Source organism: Temnothorax nylanderi, unplaced genomic scaffold (genome assembly GCF_030848795.1).
Source record: "Temnothorax nylanderi isolate EJ_2023f unplaced genomic scaffold, tnyl_v1.0 TNYL_tig0074_pilon, whole genome shotgun sequence".
In the NCBI taxonomy this organism is placed as follows: Eukaryota; Metazoa; Arthropoda; class Insecta; order Hymenoptera; family Formicidae; genus Temnothorax; species Temnothorax nylanderi.
In genome coordinates, this window is record NW_027249136.1 from 347732 (window position 1) to 369338 (window position 21607).

Here is a 21607-nt window from a genome sequence, read left to right on the forward strand (position 1 = left end):
TCACGCATCCTCTGTCCCGCATGCTGATTCCCGTATCGTGTGATTTCACCCTTAGGATAATTAAGTTTCATAATTATCAACCGGGATAATTAAAGAGCAGTAACATTGTCGATTATTATCTTGTGACAAAAATAAAATGTATAAAATAGCATATGTAATACATGTAATGAAATATTAAAGTCAGAAATAAATTATTATCAGAGGTTTTAAAAATTAATGTATGTAAATGTTTTATTTACATCGTAAGAATATCAGCATTGACAAAAAAAGTCCTATTTATAATTTATATCATGAAATATTACAAAGCGAATAACAATATTAATTATAGTATTACATTATGTTGCCTGAGGGAAGCATGTGCGAATGGTAAATAATTATCGATAATTATCTTGTGGTCATAGTTGAGTACGGTTTGTGTTCGATGCTTATACTCGTGGTTGTCATAGCGATGACGCGACGAAATGTTTTGACGTGCACATTTCGACAATTATCAAATGAAACGTCGTGATGTCGGATTGCTGTACAGTGTACACTACGAGTAATCTCTCGAACCGATTTACACAATAACAATAATCCAAGAATGAGCGCAACTTTTGGCGGTGGCGATGGTGATTATGAAAACATTGTTATTTTTGACATATCAAAAAATGAAAGAAAATTAAATGAAGACTTCAAAGTACTTCAACGAAAATTGAAGGCAAAGTGGAAGTTTATCGAGTAAGTTTTAAAATTTACTAAACAAACGTTAATTACATAATATATAAATTGTTTCAATCATCAATATTCTTATTAAATTGAAAAACTTATGCTCAGCGAATATATTTTAGGAATAATGAAGTGATATTGCAAGAATCATTGGCAAACGCCAAGATTCTAATGTTGCCAGGACCGCTAAGTAAATTTACTGAGCTCGAAATGAACTCCATTAGAACTTTTTTAAATTCTGGTGGCAATGTTCTTGTCACGCTTGGTGAAGGTGGTGAAAATAGGTCCAATACAAACATCAATTTTTTGTTGGAAGAATTTGGCATAATGGTAAATAATGGTACGTAAAATGTTTAGAGAGAAGATGATTGTGCTCTCTTCTTCTTCTTCTCTCTATTAGAAATTCTTTCTAAATATATATATATATATATATATATATGAAAACCTACATTTTAATTTTTATAATTACAGACAGTGTAGCCCGTATGAGTTACAGTCAAACAATGCATCCTAAAGAATCTCTAATCTCCCAAGGCTTATCAAATAAGTCCATATTTCTAAAGAATCATGATGAATACATGTAAGACAATAAACTTATAATATCAAATTCAACTTGTGCTAGTTCCAATTATTAATAAATGATTATTTTAGCGGTATGAAATTTTTGTATCCTTACGGCGCAACATTAAACGTAGTGCAACCGTCTGTCGTTGCTTTATCCAGTGGATCAATTGCTATTCCAATGAATAGGCCAATCTGCGCATATCATTGTATAAAAAACAGTAATGGCAAGCTCGTTGTATTAGGTTCATCTAGAATGTTGGCAGATGCTTATATAGAAAAGGAGAGGAATGATGCATTGCGGGAGATGATTTTTGACTTTTTTGAGTTAAATGTCACAGAAACAATGGATCTTCATACGGATGATATAGAAGTAAGTTATTTGTCATACATAGACACAGATCATGGTACACTTTTTACTAAATATATATAAATTATACTACAAAGATTACGATTTCTTACCAAATCTTCTCTACAAATCTCTACAAAAGTCAATTGACAAATTGTATTTTTACATGTGCAGTTTTGGGAGTACAACTTTGTACCAGACATAACGCAACAAGCTGACAATCCAAAAGTTTGCACGCAAGATTTAGATAATATTGACATACCTCGCGAATACACCAAGTTATTTAAACATCATTTTTATTCTATAAATTTAAACATGATACCGGCTTGCATAAAAGCGTATGAGGCTTTAGGAGTAAAACATGAACCACTTACTTTAATTCCACCTCATTTTGAAGCACCTTTACCTCCCACGCAAGCTTCGGTGAGTATAACGTATAATATCTAATTCTCTATGTCCGTTTCGCGAATTCATTCTGATTTATGTTATACAAACTCGAAATAATTCTACAGGTATTTCCTCCGAGCTTCCAAGAATTACCTCCTCCTGCTTTGGAGCTGTTTGATCTAGATGAAGCTTTCAGTTCTGATTTACTAAAATTATCACAGCTTACTAACAAATATATGGCAACAAAGGAGCTATCAAATGACAAAGAATTAGATCATTATATCAGGGAATTTGGAAGTATAATAAGGATAAACAATTCCGACACGCACACCGCTAAAGAAGTATTAAATTCTGTTTTTCAAAAAATCTGTAGTTATAAGGCAATGCATGATTGAAATTTTTGTATAGAAAAATGTAATTTATAGCTCATTTTATATAGATATGCTAATCGATTAAAATTTAATGAAAATGAAAATATATGTTTTATTTGAACTTTCCTCTCGAATCTCATATGATACGTTTTCATTGTCGTGTAGCATCTGTCGGCAATGCAGAATATTTGGATTGGTAGTTACGTTCTCGGTAACGTCGAGAGAATGCAGCAGGGTATAACAGAAGCACAAAGCACAACCAATCGTAATCGTTGCCTCTTGCCTCTGAGACTCAAAATATTATTTTCACTGAAAATATAATTTAAAAAACCATGGTTGCTTAGTCTGCGATAATAAAATAGTTTCCGCAATTTAAAAGAGATCTCCGACGTTTATGCAATCAATAAGCCACTACGAAAATGTCTGTGTTTTTCGTAAATGCGTAAGTAAACGAATTTCTATGATTTTTAGGTTATATATTATTGCATTCGGTACACTGTAAAATATGTGTACGTAAAACAGGATAATATATGCATATGTGGAATAATTCTTCTTTAAATTTAACGCAGTATATTTTTCTGTTTTCTATGTAATTTATAATACGGTATATTTCATTTTAGTACACTTACTGCAATAAAAAAGATATACATCTGAGATATTGCAGAATAACAGGAATATAATAAAGAGATGGCATATTTTATTACAAGCATCTTTCATGCGTACTAAAATGTCTAAAATTATTTTTAGGAGTCTGTGTTAAGAGTTGAGTGTTCTTATTCAACAAAACCTTTATTGACTTTTTAGCTTTGGAAGAGATTTGATGTATTTTGGATTTTATACTTTAAAAATTTTTTTTATTGTAGAAATTCATAGTTAATTAATTAATTATTATTATCATAGTATAAACATTAGACATGTATATAATATGAAATTGAAATTTTCATATTTTTATTAAATTGATACCTAGCCAAAATTTTTATAAATCCAACAGTTGTTTGTAATAAATCAATACGAAACAAAATAAAAAACTTTCGTTTTTGCAACAAGTAGAACTAAATATATAAAATATATAGAGTTATAAAAAGATATTTTCTACATGTTTTTAGAAATCAAGACAGCGAAGTAGAGGGCGACTCAAATGGTGATTTACAAATCGCCTCACCAGGCAATTCTGAGGCTCAACAGGCATTGGCTCATTTCTGGCCAAAAGTCATGGAAGAAATAAAAAATATCACAACCGTTAGTAAGACTATAGTATAATCCAATAAAGTTTATTCTTTCAATACTTAAATAAATATTCTTATTACACAGATGGATCTTAAAACGCAATCTTTACCATTGGCAAGGATAAAAAAGATCATGAAACTAGATGGAGACGTAAAAATGATAAGTGCAGAGGCGCCTATGCTTTTTGCCAAAGCGGCAGAGATCTTTATACACGAACTGACTCTTAGAGCTTGGGTGCACACAGAAGATAATAAGAGACGAACTCTCCAACGAAATGACATTGCAATGGCAGTTACAAAATATGATCAGTTTGATTTTCTCATAGATATAGTACCTAGAGACGAAATAAAACAAAGTAAGGCGCAGAACGAGGCCACTGTACGTACGTCTATGAATTCGGATCAAGTTCATTATTACTTCCAATTGGCGCAGCAACAAGCTTCGGCGAATCAAGGTGTGCAGAGTAGTGGCACTACTACGCAACCCATACAAATTGTTCAACCTTCTGGCGGGCAAATACAGACCATCAATATCGGCAGTCCGGTAGAACAAGTATATTATTTGTTTTATTTTTGGTTCAAAAGAAATATGTGCACATAATTATTCTTTATGATTATCTTTATGATTTCATTAATTTTAGGAGAGTACCAACACTACTACAGCCCAAACAGTTACGGTTCAAAGTCCACAGCAATCATCCAATCAACAAATCATTCAACTGCAACAACCGCAACAAACATCCACCACACAAGCCGGAGGAATACAGATCGTACAACAGATCGTCACTCCTAGCGGCGAAATTCAACAAATACCTGTAAATATAAAATTTTTTTTAATAAAATAATCTTATTTGTCCAATTGCATGTTATCTTCGATATTTTTCTTTTTTTTTCTTTTTAGATTCAGTTGACTCCCCAGCAATTGCAGATGATTCGCATGCAAGTGCAAGGCGGAAGCAATCAACCAATTATAATCCAAACCGCTCCGATTCAGACTCAACCACAATTAATACAAGTTGCACAAAATTCTCAAGGAACTCCAGTTTTCTTACAAACCTCTAATGCTGATACTGAATAATATTAATTAACTTTAACACTTTAGCTATATGTATTTATATACAACACAATATAATGAAAAAGAAAGATAAGCCAGATTATCGTTTTATAATTGAAATTATTCGATAAATTAATTGCCAACATTTAGACATAAACATCTTTTTCCTTAATAAGCAACTTGAAATAAAGAGAAAAAAAATGATTCTATTGTATTAAAATTACCAAGCAATTGATTAATGTCTAGACTCTAGAATAATTGTCTCTTTTCTGTTCGCATTTCTTTGTCTATGTATTAGTATTAGCACCTACAAGATTGATGAATTTATCACACAATGTAATAAATATATCTTCATTGTAATACTGTCTCGGCTTTTTTATTATTCGCTGGTCTTTAAAGAGAGAATAAAAATTAAAAAAGAATTATTAACAAAAACAAACAGAAAACCGACACGCTAGTTATCAAACCAAGTTTTAATAAATTTTTAACTGCTAAAAGGTTCTCATTTATTTCACGATGTAAGTATGTATCTTTCATCTCTCATGCTGAATGCTTAGATCTTTTCAAACATCCCGTAGAAAGTTATTATCTGGAAATTCTTTCTCGAAAATATCTCTGTTGATCGTGATCGTACGTCTGGCGTCCGGGCGTTATTATAAGCTGATCGAAGGGTTGGTCACTGAAGCGAAATGAGGTGAATCGAGGCGATGTAAGGTGAAGAATAAAGATAAGCAGCCAACGCGAGATGTAATCTGATTCGTACGTCGCGTTCCTTAGCCGCTGGCTGCCTGCTTCGCATGGCTGAGCTTAGGACTGGCTGGTGCAACTTGTATTATGTTTCACGTTGCTGCGGTTCTTGTCTGGCGAGTCTTGACGCTCAGAATCTCTACAATAGCCTCGAAATGTCACGTAACAGTAACTACACGTATTCTTATTACAATTCGTTAATATGCGCATTAATGTGACGCTATTAAACTTAATGTAAATGGAAAATAACTGTGCTACATTCATTAATCATTCGCTTATCGTGTGGAACGCGTATATATATATAGAAATTTATACCATTATTGTTCATTGATAATAAATGACAATAAATTAAAGAGCGAATGCTATATAGTATATATAAATGATCAAAATTCATCTCTATAGTAGACTCTCTCTCTCTAAAAATATTCTTGACTTCAAAAATCAAGTATTCAATTTTAACGTAATAGATATTCTCTTTTCATCTAATTTTAATTCATCTATTATCTCTCTACGAGGAATCAACTAAAAGACTTAAACGCGAATGAAGTATCTAGAGTAAGATAAAATAAAGAGCCAGCTAAAGAGACGTCGGCGGCCGATATTTGCCGATGTATTAAAACTTGATCGATCGGAATACCAATTCGCCGAGGGAAACCCTCGAATATATATACGGGGTGCTGAAAAGAAAACAATAGTATATAGTTTACCCTTGTGAATTTCGCCGACTTGAAATAAATTTTTGCTTAGCAAAGATTTCGTCGATGCTATCTTTTTTTTTACATTTTCTCACTTTCCAACATGAAATACACGTTATAAATAAACGTTAACTTCCATTTAAGCGTTTAAATCTACGTAAAATTAAATAAATATAACAAATTTATTTTTATCTACCCGATATATGTATACTACGAAAAGCTAAGCATTTTTAATTTCGCGATAATGTTTACGGTTAATATTTTTCATATCTTATTTTTGAGTGGTCAGCAATCTTTAAAGTTGGGTAAAATAATATTAACATAAAATTTTCCAACGGTCCATAATTTTCGAACGATCAACATCATTAGGCGCAATCCTAAATGCAAGTAATAAATCAAGACCGTCAGGACATAGAATAATAGGTCTCGATGTGACCTATAACCCGGACGTCTTTTTTTCCTTCTTTATTAGCACGGAACAAAGATGTGTTCTATTTACTGACGTTGCCGCCGCGGTCCTGGGTTGTCAGGGAAACCACGAGCACGCAGCATGTCACATCCGGTCCGGCAAGGATCTCAATCGGTCATCGAACCATATAATATAATCCGGGCATAATATATCGATAAACACACAATTCTGTGCTGGAAAAAGGCATAGAAAATGTAAAAAGAAAAAAAATAGACAATTCTCAGAATCGTGAGAATTCCCTGTTGCCACATATACACGGGTGTGAAGGCAATTTTCGCGCAGCCGAAAGCATTCGAAATTTTGTATTCGCCGAAATTACACTGGAACTATTGACGATCGTTTGATTTTAATTCCTCGCCGTGATCGTCCGATAGATCCTTTCCACCCCGCGATCTACGCCACTGCCTAAATACTCGGATTTCACGACATGTTTACAAAGATCCTAGAGATAAGTTGAGAATGGCCGCCGCAGCCCCATGTCTCCTCCATGGGTGTAAGGTGACAGCTGCCTGCGCCTGCGTGCATGCATACATACACACACACACACACACACATTCACACACAGAGAATATCTTCGGCGAAAGAGAAGACATATGAAAACTGAGTGACAAACATAAAACGAATTAATTATTTAAATTCGCAAGTCGCTTAATATTTAATATCCCATCAAGTATTTCCAAAAGTACTAATAAAGTAATACATGTGGAATTGGAGCATTTCGTCTCATTTCCACGTTTCTGTCACTAAATCCTACTTAACAAGAAAATCAATGACTTCTGATTGCCCTTTGGAAAACTTTTTTAACTTGTAATTTTCATGGTCGGTTTTTTTGATCGGTTATAAATAACGGTGGTCACAGAGTATATTTTGGTCCTCGGTACCTGAAACTGAGTCGGAAAGATAGAACACCCTGTATAACAAAGGGAGACGCACGTACCTAACTCACACCAACATCTTCATCACATATGTACATCTGTCTTCCATTGCACATACGCGCACGGCGAAACGGGGAGAGAGATATCTCGCTTACTTAGCTTTGGCCCAAAACTTACTCGCAGGATCTCCGCACGTGTGCATCTATTTTCGCAGGATATGTAGTTCAAGTATACGCGTCGTCTACTCATTGCAAAAGAAGCGCGTGTTGGCCTCTAAAACCTATCGAGATTATATTTACATCGACACATAGCATCTCGTCAATCTTCTTCAGATCTTCGTCGACGAACGTGTCAATACTTATATCCATTAACTCTTTGCGATCCTATGCTGATGTAAACTTGACACGATGATTCATGATGATCCTGGCGAAGGTCTCCGAACACTTGAAGCAATGAATGATCGATGATATTCTAGGAACACTTATAAAATGCTCCAGTTATCAATCATTGATCGTTACATCTTTCATAATATTGAAACAATAACAAAAATAAAATACTTAACAATAATTTATCAAAACATCGAAATTAATCTTGACTGCAAAAGCAGAACCTCCTTCCTCTCATTTTAGTACCATCTGAAATATATCGATTGCATGAACCATCAAGTTAATTTTTCCAACTATCGCTTGTAGAGAAAGGATTGAAATAAAAATCTTTAATTCCCAATTTTCAATCCTGAACTCTTCTAGAAGAATGTAACAAATAAAAATAGCTGAAATTGACCAGAAAAAAATTATTATTAAAATAAGTGAAAACATTCACTTAAATAGCGGTCCTGAAAAAGTCGAGATCCACACATCCTGTAAGTAAAAATATAATAACGTTACCGGCGTACGTGCTGTTAACAATAACCCACGTACTTCGGCCCCGCCGTCTCGTGAACCTCGACACCGTATACGTCTCTATGTACCGGCACTTTTCCTAAAGTGTTCGTACACATATACCTCTGGGTGGTCGTTATGTACATATGTGCACCATTAATACATTGAAGACGACTACAAGCCACCCGCATATCTCGAAAGACTGAACCGAGCATTCTTTCTCTATCTCTCTTTCTTCCCTTTTCTCGCTCTTTCTCTTGCGATATTTGCGAAGCTCTTATTCCATTATATCATTATGTAAAGGTATCGCGCCAACTATAATATCATTCCGCCATTTCTTCACCGGCCATGCAGTTGTGGCCAGCCAGCCCAAGATGATGACGCCATGTCTACCTCCAGCTCGTCTCATCTCTTTATTATCCGTCGTCTCTGCAACGAGTCACTCCTGAGAAACGCAATAACATCCGTTGCACGTTAGAATCGATATTTCTTTCACGAAGGCGGTATATCGCATTTGTCCTGAGAAACACGGCGATACGAGAATCGCCACCTCCTTCGAGAGGCTGCTGAAAATTTGATTCCGTATGAGAAACTGATAGTGGAAGACGGTAGACTCATAACAGTTTCGTGTTCAGCATGTGCACGTAGCTTTCTTCAAACTGTTAAAATTTAGGAAAGATACGTAATTGACATGTTTAAAGGAGGGCATTATAAATAGCATCGAATACGCGAAGAGTATTTTACGTTAATTCTTTTAAATTAATTTAGGTCAAACGTTTATCCTTTGTAGTCAAATGTAAAACATTACGCGTAGAAATTGAATATAATTTTCTAAGTTGACCTAACAACATTTATATTATCCTGTTTGAAGAATGTCACGTACATATGCTCTTACATAAAACAAACATGAATACGCGAACAACACAAATTTGCAGCAAATCTAACAGTTTTCAATAAAGAGATAAATGAGATGGCCGGACTCGTATAAACACAAAGAGATTCCCGTGTTCGACGTTCCGTGAAAATACAAAAACTGGAGAGTGGATTAGCCGTATTTATCCTATCCTCGCGTTTACCAAACATTATGTAAAGCATTTTCTCCTTTGTTATTCGTCACACAAAGCTCTGATGTCAATCATCGTGTAGCCCGAATATTCGCTATTATTTCACAAACGTATACGTCTGTTGTTAGTTGTTGGTTGTTAGCAAGGGATAATTTTTCCAGAAATTACAATAGTTAAAGAATTGTTAAACGCGCAAGATAAATGTATGCATATTTAGGCATATTCTAGCAATAACAATTAAATAGGTGTTAAACGAAATAATACTGAGAAACAATTGCGAAAAAAGCGTTCGTGAGCGCAGCGCTTAAACGAAACGGGAAGGTTTCTCGAGATGCTTTTATGGTAACGTTAGCGAGACTTTTAACGAAATTTGAGAGTCCATCAAGCTGGTGGAAAACGCACAATGGATGTTGGTACAGGATGTAGGAAATTATATTGCCGTCCACGTTGTTCCTCATTTTCGTCATCGTTCTTGAAAAATGCAGACTCACCCTCGTCGTTACAGTTACATTAGCCGCAAAGAGGTTTCAAGTTTAAAAGTCCACAGCATGTAGTTTATCCCCAAAAGATATAGCATCCTGACAAATAGATTATTTAAAAATTAATGAAAATACATTGTACAAAGTTATACAAATTTCTAATTTTTCAACGAAAGTGTCGGTTTAAAAAATTCTCTCTCAAACTTTCTCCTACTTGTTTTAATTCTTCTGACAGAATTAATAAGTTACATTAATTTTATAATACATATAAATGGTAAATATATTAAGAAAAATTCTTATAAGAGATGTAAGTGCAATATTTATAATGGAAAAAAGGGATTTCAAATAATTTAATAATTTTTAATTGAAGATTAAAGATAAATTTCTCTGTCAGTTCCTTAAAATCCAGTTAATCCGTGTGCGAGACGCGCGGGTTCTTAATTTTAAAGGTTTAAAGGCAGAGGGCTGTACACCTCGCTGTAATAATATCTCGCGAACGGCCATCCCTCGCCCTCCATAATTTCACTCATGGCGAAGGCCCTAATTTGTTTTGTCACGCAGTGACAGAGGAAGCAGACATCTCGCGGCGCGGGCGCCTTTATCGCGCCGTAATCGATAAAGCGAGAAAAAAGGACGCAGGGACATTCTCGCCTTCCAGGAACCCACCGTAGTATGACGTAGTGCCGGATTGCCGGATAGTGGCGTGGACCTCCCGTCAAGAATTCTCTGTCTCCACATAAAAAGAAAATTAAAAGCCAAGAAAGACCCCTCCCCCCTCTCTCTCTCTCTCACTCTCACACACACACACACACACACACACACACACACACACACACACACACACAGATGCAAAAATGAAAGATTAATTGAAAAATTATTTTAAGGACTAAAGAGAGAGAATATCGGACAATTATTATTCTCGCTTCTTTATTCGATACTAATTGAATTGTTTGGAAACAAAATTGGATCTATATCTATAAATCTATATCAATAGTTTGATATCAAGCGGAACAAAAGATAAAACCGTACAAATTGAGGATATAATATTATAATGCAACGCTATTTTATCGTGTAAAACTATAAAGCCCATGACGGTCATTATAAAAAGCTACAACGAGATTAAAGCACAAAACCGAGCGATGCTCTTTTTACACCGATTCGTTCGTGGGATCCTAAAACTAAAACACGCATTCTACAACTCTTATCAAGATCGGCCATAGATCCTTTTAATTGCTGTCTTCTCTGAAAAACTTGTCCCGCCAGGGAGGAGCGTCATTGCCGAACGATTTGTACAAATGAACGGTGACAAGAGGTGACAATTATTCGAATGTAAGGGGTAGATCCTCTTCATTTCTGTCTCTGTCCTTCTCGCGCGTCGTCATCGCGTTTGATTCTCCCTCCTTATCTCTCGCGCCATCACCCACCGGCCACCACGCCATGCCACCATTGCCACCACGCGCGCGATTCGTTATATCCTCTCGCTCTAATTAACGAGCGACCTGTGTGCTGTGTGCTGTGTGCGTCCACCGCTCGCCGCCCGCCGCCCGCCATCGCGCCATGCCGATTGCCGGTGAGAGCGAGACAAAGAAGGAAAAAAGGAATGCGCGCGAGGGAGAAGCAATTTATGCGATCCTAAATAGAGATATGCGTTATTGAGCAGTATCATTGCGCGCAAACGTAGAAATAAATAATAAAATGCAAGGAAGAAGGAAGAGAGAAAGTAAAAGAGCAAGAAAGATATATAACGAACGATTGTGATAAGAGGCAGAGAAGTGAGAGAAGGAATGTGTATAATTACTCATTTTGGAGGAATTATCATTTCGGTATGCGCGTAATTCACGTAGCGATACTCAACGGTTTGGAAGAAAAGGAGGAAAACAGGGAAAGAGAGCGATAAAGACAGAAGAGGCAGGGGCGGCAGGGCAGGGAGAAAAGCGGAGGTTAAAGGACGAGAGGAGAGGAGAGGAGAGGAGAGCAGGAGAGCGCGGAACAAAGAGAGGCGACTGGACGAGACGAAGAGGGCAAGAGGGCAAGAATGAAAGAGAGAAAGGTGAGGCGAGAAGAGGAAGAGGAAGAGGAAGAGGAGCCGAGCCGAGCCGAGCCGAGCGGGTGACCACGTGACCACCGGGCGGGGGTGGCAGGCGACATTTCGCATGCTCAGAACTCCACACACTCCACAACAGGCCACGACACGACGCGACCTGTCGTATCTGGACAGTGGACGTATCGCGCTCTCTCGCACACGCACACGCACACACGCACACACCGCTGTACCACGCAGTCCACGCACACACGGCGAAGACTCGAGGAGTTGAGGACCCGCCAATACATCTCTACGCTACGTCGCTACGCGAGACGCGACAGTGGACACGCGACGTGACGCGCCGGGGAAACGATGGTAGTGAGTCTAACGTGAGCGATCTCTCCGCCGCGCCGGGGGATTGGGGATTGGGGAAGCGTTTTTCCCAGTAGGAGAAAAAAAGCCGCGGCGTGCCGGGAAAATTAAACGCGCGAGTCTTGGTGGCAGTCGCGGTCGCGGCAAGTGAGCGGCGAGTGATCGTGTGCAGGTGGCGGTGCATCGGGTGCGTCGGGTGCACGGCCAGGACTTGGGGGCTTTGCACCGCATCCCCCGCGCGAACGCGAACGGGCGAAGCGGTGAGCGGTGAGCGGTGATCCTATACGGAACGTCCTCCGTCCGCCACTCGGACCGCGGACGAGGCTCTCCCCGGCTCCGGCGACCGAAACTGACCGGAACTGATTGGAACAACGTGGATCGGTGGATCCGATCGTTTCGAAGACGTGTATCGCCGTATCGAGACGGAGACGTGGTCTCTATTCTCTGTATGTATGTGTGTTGGGTGCCGGGCGGTGCGCGAAAGGTAACGCACGCGTAACGCAGAGGGTGGTGGTTGAACGCGCAGCACGATGTTCCCGTGGTCCTGGAAGATGCGAGGAAAGTGAATTCGGGCGAGAAAGTAAATGCGTGGATTCCTATACGACTCGACGTATTTACGCGCATCCGCACGGACCGCACGTAGGAGACACGCGCGGCCACCCGTCCGCCCGCACGCCCGCACGCCCGCACGCGTTACGCACCCCCGGCTCCCCGGGATGTAACGATGCTGTTGTCAGGAGGAAATCACCGACGACATCCTTGAATATTTGTCGGAGCACTCTGTCTCGAGTCTGGACTCTGGAGCCAGCAGCGACGGAACGTAAGGAACTCTGATCGATATTGTTTCGTTAGATTTATCGCGACAACTGCTCTTTTTTTCCTATCCCCTATGCTAATGTAGAATGTTTCTTGTTCTCGCAGCAATTTTGATACATGTACGTATGCCGAATCAGGATTTGTCGTTATGCCAGATCGTGTCGCGGGTGTCGCGTGTCGCGTGTCGCGTGAGAGTAGATCTTCCTACAAGTTAATAGTCTAGTGCAGCAAATATAAATATAGAGGGATAGAATATAAATTTGGAAAAAATGCGAGTTAAAAATATAGAAAAGAGATATGTAGGTTGGAGTACATAACTTATGTTTATGTTCTGTCGATGAACATAAAAAAATCGTTGAAAAGTTAATTTATTCAAATAAATTCTTGACGTGTCTTTCGCAATTGGTATATTTTGTATATTTGAAGATTACTTCTTCTCTCTCTCTTTCTCTTGCTAAATTCGTTCCATTAATATTTTACTAATTAATCTAATTCCGGAAGAACACTCTTCAAGTGATTTTTTTTCAATTCAACATTCTTGTGTAGGCAATATATGAAAAAGAGATAATTATCCTTTTCATGTTAGTTATATCAGGAATTAAAATAATCTGTCCTAAAATAAAAACGCATAAACGTTCTACACATTCTATACGTGCACATTTTTTTTCTAAAATTGTTAAATAAACGAGAAAAAGAGGGAGAGAGAGAGAGAGAGCCGTGGCTGTTCGCGGATGTTCGCATACACACGTAAAATGTCATTATCAATTGAGCATGCGTAACTTATGCATCTCATTCGGCTCGTTACGGCAGTAATGTATTTTAATTGGCCATTGCGTAGTATCAGACAATACGTTCTCTCCAAAAAGCCTGTCGCGCTGCTTAACGACAGTTTTATCCAACTATTTTCGTAACAGTTCACAAAACTGCAAACAGTGCTCGTTTGAAATAACGTATAAAATAACGTTCTACTTATAATATAGAAGTGATAAAGTTTTAATATTTACTTTTTCGTGAGTGACGCCTTTCACAGTGAAAGACTGCAAAGTTGGAAATAAAATAAACATGCTTTCGAGAAATTTTATTCAGATATTAAGTTAAAGCTTATTCTAAAAAATTATCTGAAAAAAAAAAGAAATTTAATGAAAAATATGTACATATGAAACGTAAACACAGGTTTTCTCTCTATAATTAATAAAAACTAATTTGTATATTTTAGAGTTAAAGTTTTATTAATGCATATTTGAATTTGTTGAATATTTGAAAAATTATTAGACTCGCGATTTAACACCTTGCTCTCATTGCCGGTACTGTGCACCGAGTATAATAATATCTTGATAATCATTCAACGCTGATATTCTGAAATAAAATTCAAGTTATTTATTCATCAAATCGACAAAATTTTAACCGAAAAAATCTTCGATGTTATGACGAATAATAATTAACGCATTCTACTTGATTAATAGTGCCATTATGAGGCTAGTCCAGCTATTATGAAGAAAGTCCAGTCAGAAGAATAACATTTATTAAAAATAGGATAACAAAGTTACACGAAAAAACTTTCAAGTTAAAATGCTCTTAACAGTGAATAAATTTGTTCAAACAATAATAAATCTAGCTATTATGAGGAGAGCTATTATATACCGATAAAAAAAATAACATTTTCAAAGGACGTCCAAGAAACTTTTATATTCTTCACGTGATGTGGCCAGATAGGTTCGGACAAAAAGCTTTTGTCTCGATAAACTTCTCTTGTGTAGCCATCCTTAGGCTTTACTTTTCCTTCTGTCTCCCTCTCTCTCTCTCTCTCTCTCTCTCTCTCTCTCTCTCTCTCTCTCTCTCTCTCTCTCTCTCCCCCCCCCTTACCTTCTCTCTTTCTCTCTCGCTCTCCTACGGTCGACGACGTAAACCGAGCCATTAGGTGGACGAGAGGAGAAACTTGCGCGGATAAGCAGCGGCATTCCTCTTGTTTCGCTGCATTTCGTTTTCCTTGACGGTTGACAGACAGACAGCCAGTCAGAGTAGGCAGACAGCAAGCTAAGCAACTCGCCCGCGATAAACACTTCGGCACAGGCTTTTGTTTAGATAAGCGGAGTGCCTTTCATCTCTCGCTTCACTGTGCATTATATGCGACTCGGCGCGGCGAGATGAGCTGCAACGATATATAGGGTGGCTACGAATTCGTATTCGGCAAAAGTCTTATTTCTTAAGACTTCCCTTACGGTACTACTTACTCCAATATCTGGATGACCCGCACGCACTTATGTATACGTAAACCTGTATATAGAAATCATTTGCCAACGATAAAAAGAAGGTTTTTCAAAGCGGAAGGCGATGAAGAGAGAGTATAAAGAGCTGGCAATATAAGCCAAATCAATATTTATCTACGCTCTTCTAACAAATGCCACGACAAATTAATTCGTGCCTCTCGTTCAGAATGCTAATTAATCTTCGACGAGATTCGTTCAAAAGCGATTGCGCTTAAATGCTTTGTTATCAAGGTACTCAAGTCGGCTGTAAAATCAAAGTTGTACTTTTATAATATTTGGAAAAAAAAAATTGAGACTTGCGTATACGAGCGTGGTCACGTATCTCGAGGAATTCTTAAAGGTATCTTCCGCGTTTTGCGCGAAATATGTACGAGACATATGTACGCGCACGGGGGCGGAGTACAGATATAGATAGTGACTTGGCAACATAAAGAATACATAACGCAAAGCATCGAGGATCGTTCCATTGGCTGGTTTCGGTTCCTCGTGGTGTACGCCTACCCAGCCAGTCACTCCACCTCTTCGACACGCAATTGGCAGACAATAATCGAGTTCTCACGCGAACGAGCAGTCTCGTGACCTCACAGGTGCGCGATCTTCCTTCACCTACAAAGTGACGAGATTGCGTTAATGCACAATCGTTCAATACACGGTCGTTAATGCTTTGGCATACGGATTTAACTGCTTATCGAGGAGTAAATTTATGGCATTCACGTCTCCGCATGCACCATTAAATTACATTACAGACTGCTGAAATATAAGAATAATTGTATATTATTATACTTTTTATTAATATATTATAATATTTTGTGTTTTACGATTTTATCTACGGATTCTCTCTCTTTCCCTCTTTCTCTCTCTCTCTCTCTCTCTCTCTCTCTCTCTCTCTCTCTCTCTCTCTCTCTCGTTCTTTCTCTCTTTGATTATCTCACATGTTTCCAACAAAGAGACATCGACAATTTTTAAGTTACAAACGCGATTCTGCTTTATTCTTTTGTGATGGTTTCGTTATTTGTTCTCACACTCTCGACATAAAGATACAAATCGGTGATTTATGTCATTACAGTAGAGTGATATGTTAACCGAAGACAATGATCCGACAAAACCAGCAGGGGTTTTAGACAATGCTGGCAACGTGTCTTCCTCAACAGAAGCCTCGGTACAGCATCCTCGCGCCGCAAACAATGGTAGATAGAACATGCAACTGCATTGGCGTAGAATAGATATATTGCCACATAAAATCACATTTAAATTATTAGATCCCGTTGCTTTTACATATAATATATCTAGAGGTAACATTGATGATTGCTCATTAATAGCCGATATCTCGTTACGATAGCTTAAGCACTTTTCGCATTTCGCTATTTTCACGTTTATTCCAATCATTCTCTCCAAGCAGTTTCTCGAAAATACCATTAAAAGAGTGGCAATCAATATCGTTCTAGAATTCTAGATTATTAAGCAAAGATGCGAAATATAGACATTTCGGAAAATTGCATTTATAAACAAAATGTTTTGTCCATTTTCATACAAGAGACCGAAGTTAAGAACGAGGTGCAGGACTGTCCCGAGAATGACAGCGTACCCGGTGGCGAACTATACATCGACGAGAATGCCGAGGAAAAGGAGCAGGAATATCCGGACTCGATGGAAAAGACGGATTACGGATCCTTGTACGGACCCAACCAATATTACAACAGGTATTTAAACATTAATTCGCCAAATACAGTCCACTGATTAAACGTAATGAGATTAACTTTATTTGAAAAAATAATTGTGATAAAAAGATATTTTATTTGCCAGAGAAATGTAATTTGAATAAAATAAAACACGAAAAAAATATATATATGTTATAAAAACGCGTTCTCTTGATAATTCGATTTTTTTATAAATAAAATCATTGTTTAATCGCCAGACTACGTACGTATTATATTTGCAAAGTCAATCCGCTTCGAACAAGCAGATCCCCATTATTAAAAAAAAATTTATCACGGTTTTTTCTTTTCCGTAGCCTGTACAATTCGCCACCTTACGGATCAACGACAGCTTCGAAAAACGCATCAAGCTTGCAGAGCTCGTACCTAAGCTCTTATACATCGTCAAGCTCGATGACGCAGTATCCGTCCTACGCCAGTTACAATAGCGGGACGACAACCTTCCCGAATATGGCGCAAAATATATCATCGGCCTCTCAGGTGAGAACGCACTCGATGTGTTCGATTTCACGTTCCATTTCCATCCTTGATTTTTCCCCAAATTGCGATTGACCTTCCCTCCTTTTCTTCCGCAGAAATTAGACTATAGCGCTTACAGCAGTAGTTTGTACGGAAACGACAGGGTACCACTCCAGTATTCCGGATATTATCCTGTGCCCGGTTATCATGCACCGCCAGCTTCGTTCAATATCGGAAACATCAACTTTGCTGGTAATCTTTTACTGACTTAGATCGCGCTCTTTTTTATTTCTTGCAAATGATAAATGAAATTCCTTGTAAATAAAATACAACAGTTACACGAACTGTTGGAAAAACAGTGGTGCAAAAATGAAACTTTTGCATTCAAGTCGTTTAATCGGAAACTGGTTTAAGTTTAATTTTGAAAATTATGTTAAAATGTATCGCTCTGAAACTTTAATATTCTAAATTTATTCCAAAAATAAACTGATGTATACAAGAGATTTTATAATTCAAACAATAATCATTTGCACGTTTAATGAGAGCTCTTTACAAAACGATCGCAACGTTAACATTATTTCGTATGCGTGAGAAGATTCAACCAAGTCCGCGCTCACGTTGGACCCAACGACACACGATGCGAGCGATCTGACCGCACGGGAAACCGCAAACATCGAAGGTAATATATTATATAATCTTACATAATATATTGTCAAAGGTAATATATAATTTTTGAAAGAATATTTAAAAAAAAGAACATAACATACGTATAATGAAGAATATTACTGAACAAATATTAAGGAAAAAAACCTGTATCTGTCCACTTTTACAGTGGCAACGACGAAGCCATGCAGGCGCGGAAGACGACAGAGCGGAAGCGGAAACAGTATCGGTTCCGCGGATACGACTGAAGCCGGCCCCGAGCGTATATTCATCTGGGACCTCGACGAAACAATAGTCGTGTTTCACTCCCTGCTAACTGGACAATACGCCACCAAGTACCGTAAGGATACAAACCTCCTGGCTCAAGTGGCGTTTAGAATGGAGGAGATGATATTCACTTTGGCGGATACGCACTTTTTCTTCAATGACGTAGAGGTGATAGAAATTTCTTGCAAGTTCCCATGTATAAACTTTATATAGAATGATCTCCCGCTGAAGCAGAATATTTAAATAACTTTTATAGATTCGAAAATATATTTAAAAAATGATTTAAGTATTTTATGCAATTATTTAACTAATATTCTATATAATATTTTATATAGTATTTAATCTTAATGATTATATAATACTTTATTCTATTTTTTAGAGAAGAATATTCTCTAGTATTACAGAATGTTACTTATCATTACTATTTATAAATTTGCAAATAATATTTGAGACACTTGATCTCTGAATGGTCTGGTATAGTCTTAATATGGTTCGCTTCCTGCCAGCGTCCGTAAGTTGACCATATGTGATCTTTAAAAACTAACATCTGCATATAGACTACCTGTATGGTATAGTGCAATGTGAGATTTTAGCTAGAACATAATGAATTTTGGAATTTTGTATTCGTTTCAGTCAAAAAGCAATTTTAAAGCCTAGACGAATCATATTCGGTTCATATGCTTTACGGTACATGATGTAGCAATTATGCGTACTGATAATTCATACTTTCAAATACAAAAACAAATTTGCAATTTGATATATTACTTTTTCTTTCGTAGGATTGTGATCAAGTGCACATAGACGATGTTTCGTCGGACGACAACGGGCAGGACCTGTCATCCTACAATTTCGCGACCGATGGCTTTCAGTGCGCGTCTGCAAACAATGGGATATGTCTGGCATCCGGTGTGCGAGGCGGCGTCGATTGGATGAGGAAGCTAGCGTTCCGTTATCGTAAAATCAAGGAGATTTATTGCAACTATCGGAACAATGTAGGTGGCCTCCTGGGTACAGCCAAGCGCGAACAGTGGCTGCAGTTGCGTTCCGAGATTGAAATGTTGACTGATAACTGGTTGACGTCGGCAGTGAAGTGTCTGAACATTATCAACAAGAGAAGCCACTGCATCAATATCCTGGTGACGACTACGCAGCTGGTGCCCGCACTCTCTAAAGTCCTGCTATTTGGCATCGGCGGAATATTTCCCATAGAGAATATATACTCGGCCTCTAAAATTGGTAATTATCAAACATAAAGAAACAATTAAATAATTACCCAAAAAATGTATAACTATACAGCTATATCACTTGATTACATCATGAAACGGAAATTACATGGTAATAAAAGACAGCTAAATTTATGGTTTATCCAGCAAATAAAATCAGAAAAATAAACAAAGTTTTTATTTTTATTTTGAGTAACAAAAAAAAATATATATATGCATAAATAAATTAATATTTATAGTATAACTTGCACTTTTAAACGAACTAAAACTTTTTGGCAATTTTTCAATTATTTTTGCAGAACCGTAGCAAAGTTACATTCTCGTTTTAGGAAAGGAGAGCTGTTTCGGTAGGGTGGTCGCCCGATTTGGCCGTAGATGTACGTACGTGGTGATAGGAGACGATTCGGACGAGGAAACGGCAGCGCGGGCGCATAACTTTCCCTTTTGGAGGATAAATAGTCACTCAGACACTCAAGCCCTTTATACTGCCTTAGAAATGGGATTTCTTTAATCAAAAGCACGTACGAAAACCACGTCTCTGTCAGGAAATATTTCGGTCGTGGAAAATCGCATGACACGTATTTCTGTGCGATTAACAAGAAAAACTAGCGATAAAACCATGCGCTTAACACACATTCCCTCATTCTTTTTCTGGAGCAGCTCTTATCATTCCTATAACTTTTATCGTGTGTAATATACATAAAAGAAAGATTGACACTTTCGCAACTACGTCATAGTTATACTCGCCGATTCGCCTGAAATGATTCGCGAGTTTGGTCGGACATCTCGTCCGCAAGTGATATAGAATGAAAGTAAAATGTTAGTGATAGCAAGAAAATTCGGAGAACAAAGATTTATATGTAAAATAAGATTCTTTCGGACGGTTTTCTAGCATTGTGGACTTAGTCACGTGTACTATATAAACTGAGAAATCTGTGAAAAGTATATATATATATATATATATATTAATAATAATATACGTTTCATGTACTTAAACGCACTACGTTTGCATTCTTTTTCTTCTGATAAAAACGAATCAAACGATTTTTACTAGTATATGTGGTAACAGATTCTAATAGAACAGATTTTTTTTCATTGACATTATTTACACAGCTTGTATGGATTTACATAATTTTTCACAAGTTATTTTTATAGTTATCATTCACTTAATATACCGTGATACTTTTACGCGCAAATTTATTGCAAAGAATCAGTTTGATTGTTCGTTACATTCCCATTAATTATATCTGCTTTATATCTGTATTTGTCATACTACGTGTATTTTTTTTTTACATTCCTTTAGCCTCGCAAATATAGCTGTAAGCAACATTATGTATATTTTGAAAGTATCCATATCAATTACACATTATACACACGCCATATAACAATCTTACTGGACATAAATGCATTAGAAAAAGTATTTATATATTTGTAAAAATATTATATAGTTATTACCATATTTTGGAATTGTACAAGGCTATTTGACAAACGAAAAAATGCATTAAGTAATATAATAAAAAGGACGGAACGAATTAGTATAGTTACTAATTACGGTTGACATCGTTATGTGTAAAAACAGTTTATAAAAATTTTCTGAATATATCGTATTATTCGTTAACAAAGCTATTAATAAAAGTATAATTGAAAATATAATATGTAATGACTGTTCGTGTCTCAAGAAAAGAATGGGAAAGTGAAAGTAACTTTATTCTTTGGTGAAGAAAATCATCTATGCATCAAGTCTATGTTAAATTATATGTGGTACTAATTTAATATCGGCTATTCTGAAAATAAATCAATATTCTAAGATTCTGTTTTACTTAAAACATATATATATATACCTGTTTAAATTTCATTAACAATTCTGTTTATCTCTGCTGTTAACATACTTCAAATTTGAATAATACTTTATTTGATATAAAATAAAGCTTTTTTAACT

At 37.0% G+C, this 21607-nt stretch overlaps 3 protein-coding genes across 8 annotated transcripts; all 3 read left to right on the forward strand.

Moving 5' to 3' along the window:
• The first annotated feature begins 81 nt into the window (after positions 1-81).
• Ift52 (intraflagellar transport 52) lies at positions 82-2477 on the forward strand. Of its 3 annotated transcripts, none has more exons than XM_071709143.1 (7): positions 82-218; positions 402-717; positions 828-1045; positions 1177-1285; positions 1357-1639; positions 1790-2038; positions 2128-2477. In XM_071709143.1, the coding sequence occupies exons 2-7, from the start codon at positions 581-583 to the stop codon at positions 2395-2397; spliced, it is 1266 nt and encodes a 421-aa protein (XP_071565244.1). In that variant the 5' UTR covers positions 82-218; positions 402-580; the 3' UTR covers positions 2398-2477. The 3 variants fall into 3 exon arrangements, with proteins under 3 accessions (XP_071565244.1, XP_071565246.1, XP_071565243.1); XM_071709145.1 differs by having other exon boundaries at positions 87-366; positions 447-717; XM_071709142.1 differs by having other exon boundaries at positions 87-717.
• A 145-nt stretch (positions 2478-2622) lies between these two features.
• Nf-yc (nuclear factor Y-box C) lies at positions 2623-5013 on the forward strand. Of its 2 annotated transcripts, none has more exons than XM_071709147.1 (5): positions 2623-2815; positions 3480-3612; positions 3685-4143; positions 4241-4414; positions 4501-5013. In XM_071709147.1, exons 1-5 carry the CDS (start codon positions 2793-2795, stop codon positions 4675-4677), a joined length of 966 nt encoding a protein of 321 aa, XP_071565248.1. In that variant the 5' UTR covers positions 2623-2792; the 3' UTR covers positions 4678-5013. The 2 variants fall into 2 exon arrangements, with proteins under 2 accessions (XP_071565248.1, XP_071565247.1); XM_071709146.1 differs by having other exon boundaries at positions 2625-2815; positions 3685-4152.
• Positions 5014-11480: 6467 nt separating this feature from the next.
• On the forward strand, positions 11481-21477 carry Eya (eya transcriptional coactivator and phosphatase 2). 3 transcript variants are annotated; one of them, XM_071709150.1, is made up of 9 exons: positions 11481-13078; positions 16408-16528; positions 16876-17041; positions 17353-17536; positions 17632-17767; positions 18111-18194; positions 18348-18613; positions 19225-19681; positions 19998-21477. In XM_071709150.1, exons 2-9 carry the CDS (start codon positions 16417-16419, stop codon positions 20177-20179), a joined length of 1587 nt encoding a protein of 528 aa, XP_071565251.1. In that variant the 5' UTR covers positions 11481-13078; positions 16408-16416; the 3' UTR covers positions 20180-21477. The 3 variants fall into 3 exon arrangements, with proteins under 3 accessions (XP_071565251.1, XP_071565253.1, XP_071565252.1); XM_071709152.1 differs by lacking the exon at positions 11481-13078 and adding an exon at positions 13180-13193; XM_071709151.1 differs by lacking the exon at positions 11481-13078 and adding an exon at positions 14277-14787.
• Positions 21478-21607: the final 130 nt, after the last annotated feature.

Coding starts and splice junctions, on each gene's coding strand:
- Eya (XM_071709150.1), top strand. CDS start 16,417: ATGTTAACCGAAGACAATGATCCGACAAAACCAGCAGGGGTTTTAGAC. Junction 17,042..17,352: donor CCCAACCAATATTACAACAG/GTATTTAAACAT, acceptor TCTTTTCCGTAG/CCTGTACAATTCGCCACCTT. Junction 17,768..18,110: donor CGGAAACATCAACTTTGCTG/GTAATCTTTTAC, acceptor ATGCGTGAGAAG/ATTCAACCAAGTCCGCGCTC.
- Ift52 (XM_071709143.1), top strand. CDS start 581: ATGAGCGCAACTTTTGGCGGTGGCGATGGTGATTATGAAAACATTGTT. Junction 718..827: donor GCAAAGTGGAAGTTTATCGA/GTAAGTTTTAAA, acceptor AATATATTTTAG/GAATAATGAAGTGATATTGC. Junction 1,640..1,789: donor TTCATACGGATGATATAGAA/GTAAGTTATTTG, acceptor TTACATGTGCAG/TTTTGGGAGTACAACTTTGT.
- Nf-yc (XM_071709146.1), top strand. CDS start 2,793: ATGTCTGTGTTTTTCGTAAATGC. Junction 2,816..3,479: donor TCTGTGTTTTTCGTAAATGC/GTAAGTAAACGA, acceptor ACATGTTTTTAG/AAATCAAGACAGCGAAGTAG. Junction 4,153..4,240: donor TCGGCAGTCCGGTAGAACAA/GTATATTATTTG, acceptor CATTAATTTTAG/GAGAGTACCAACACTACTAC.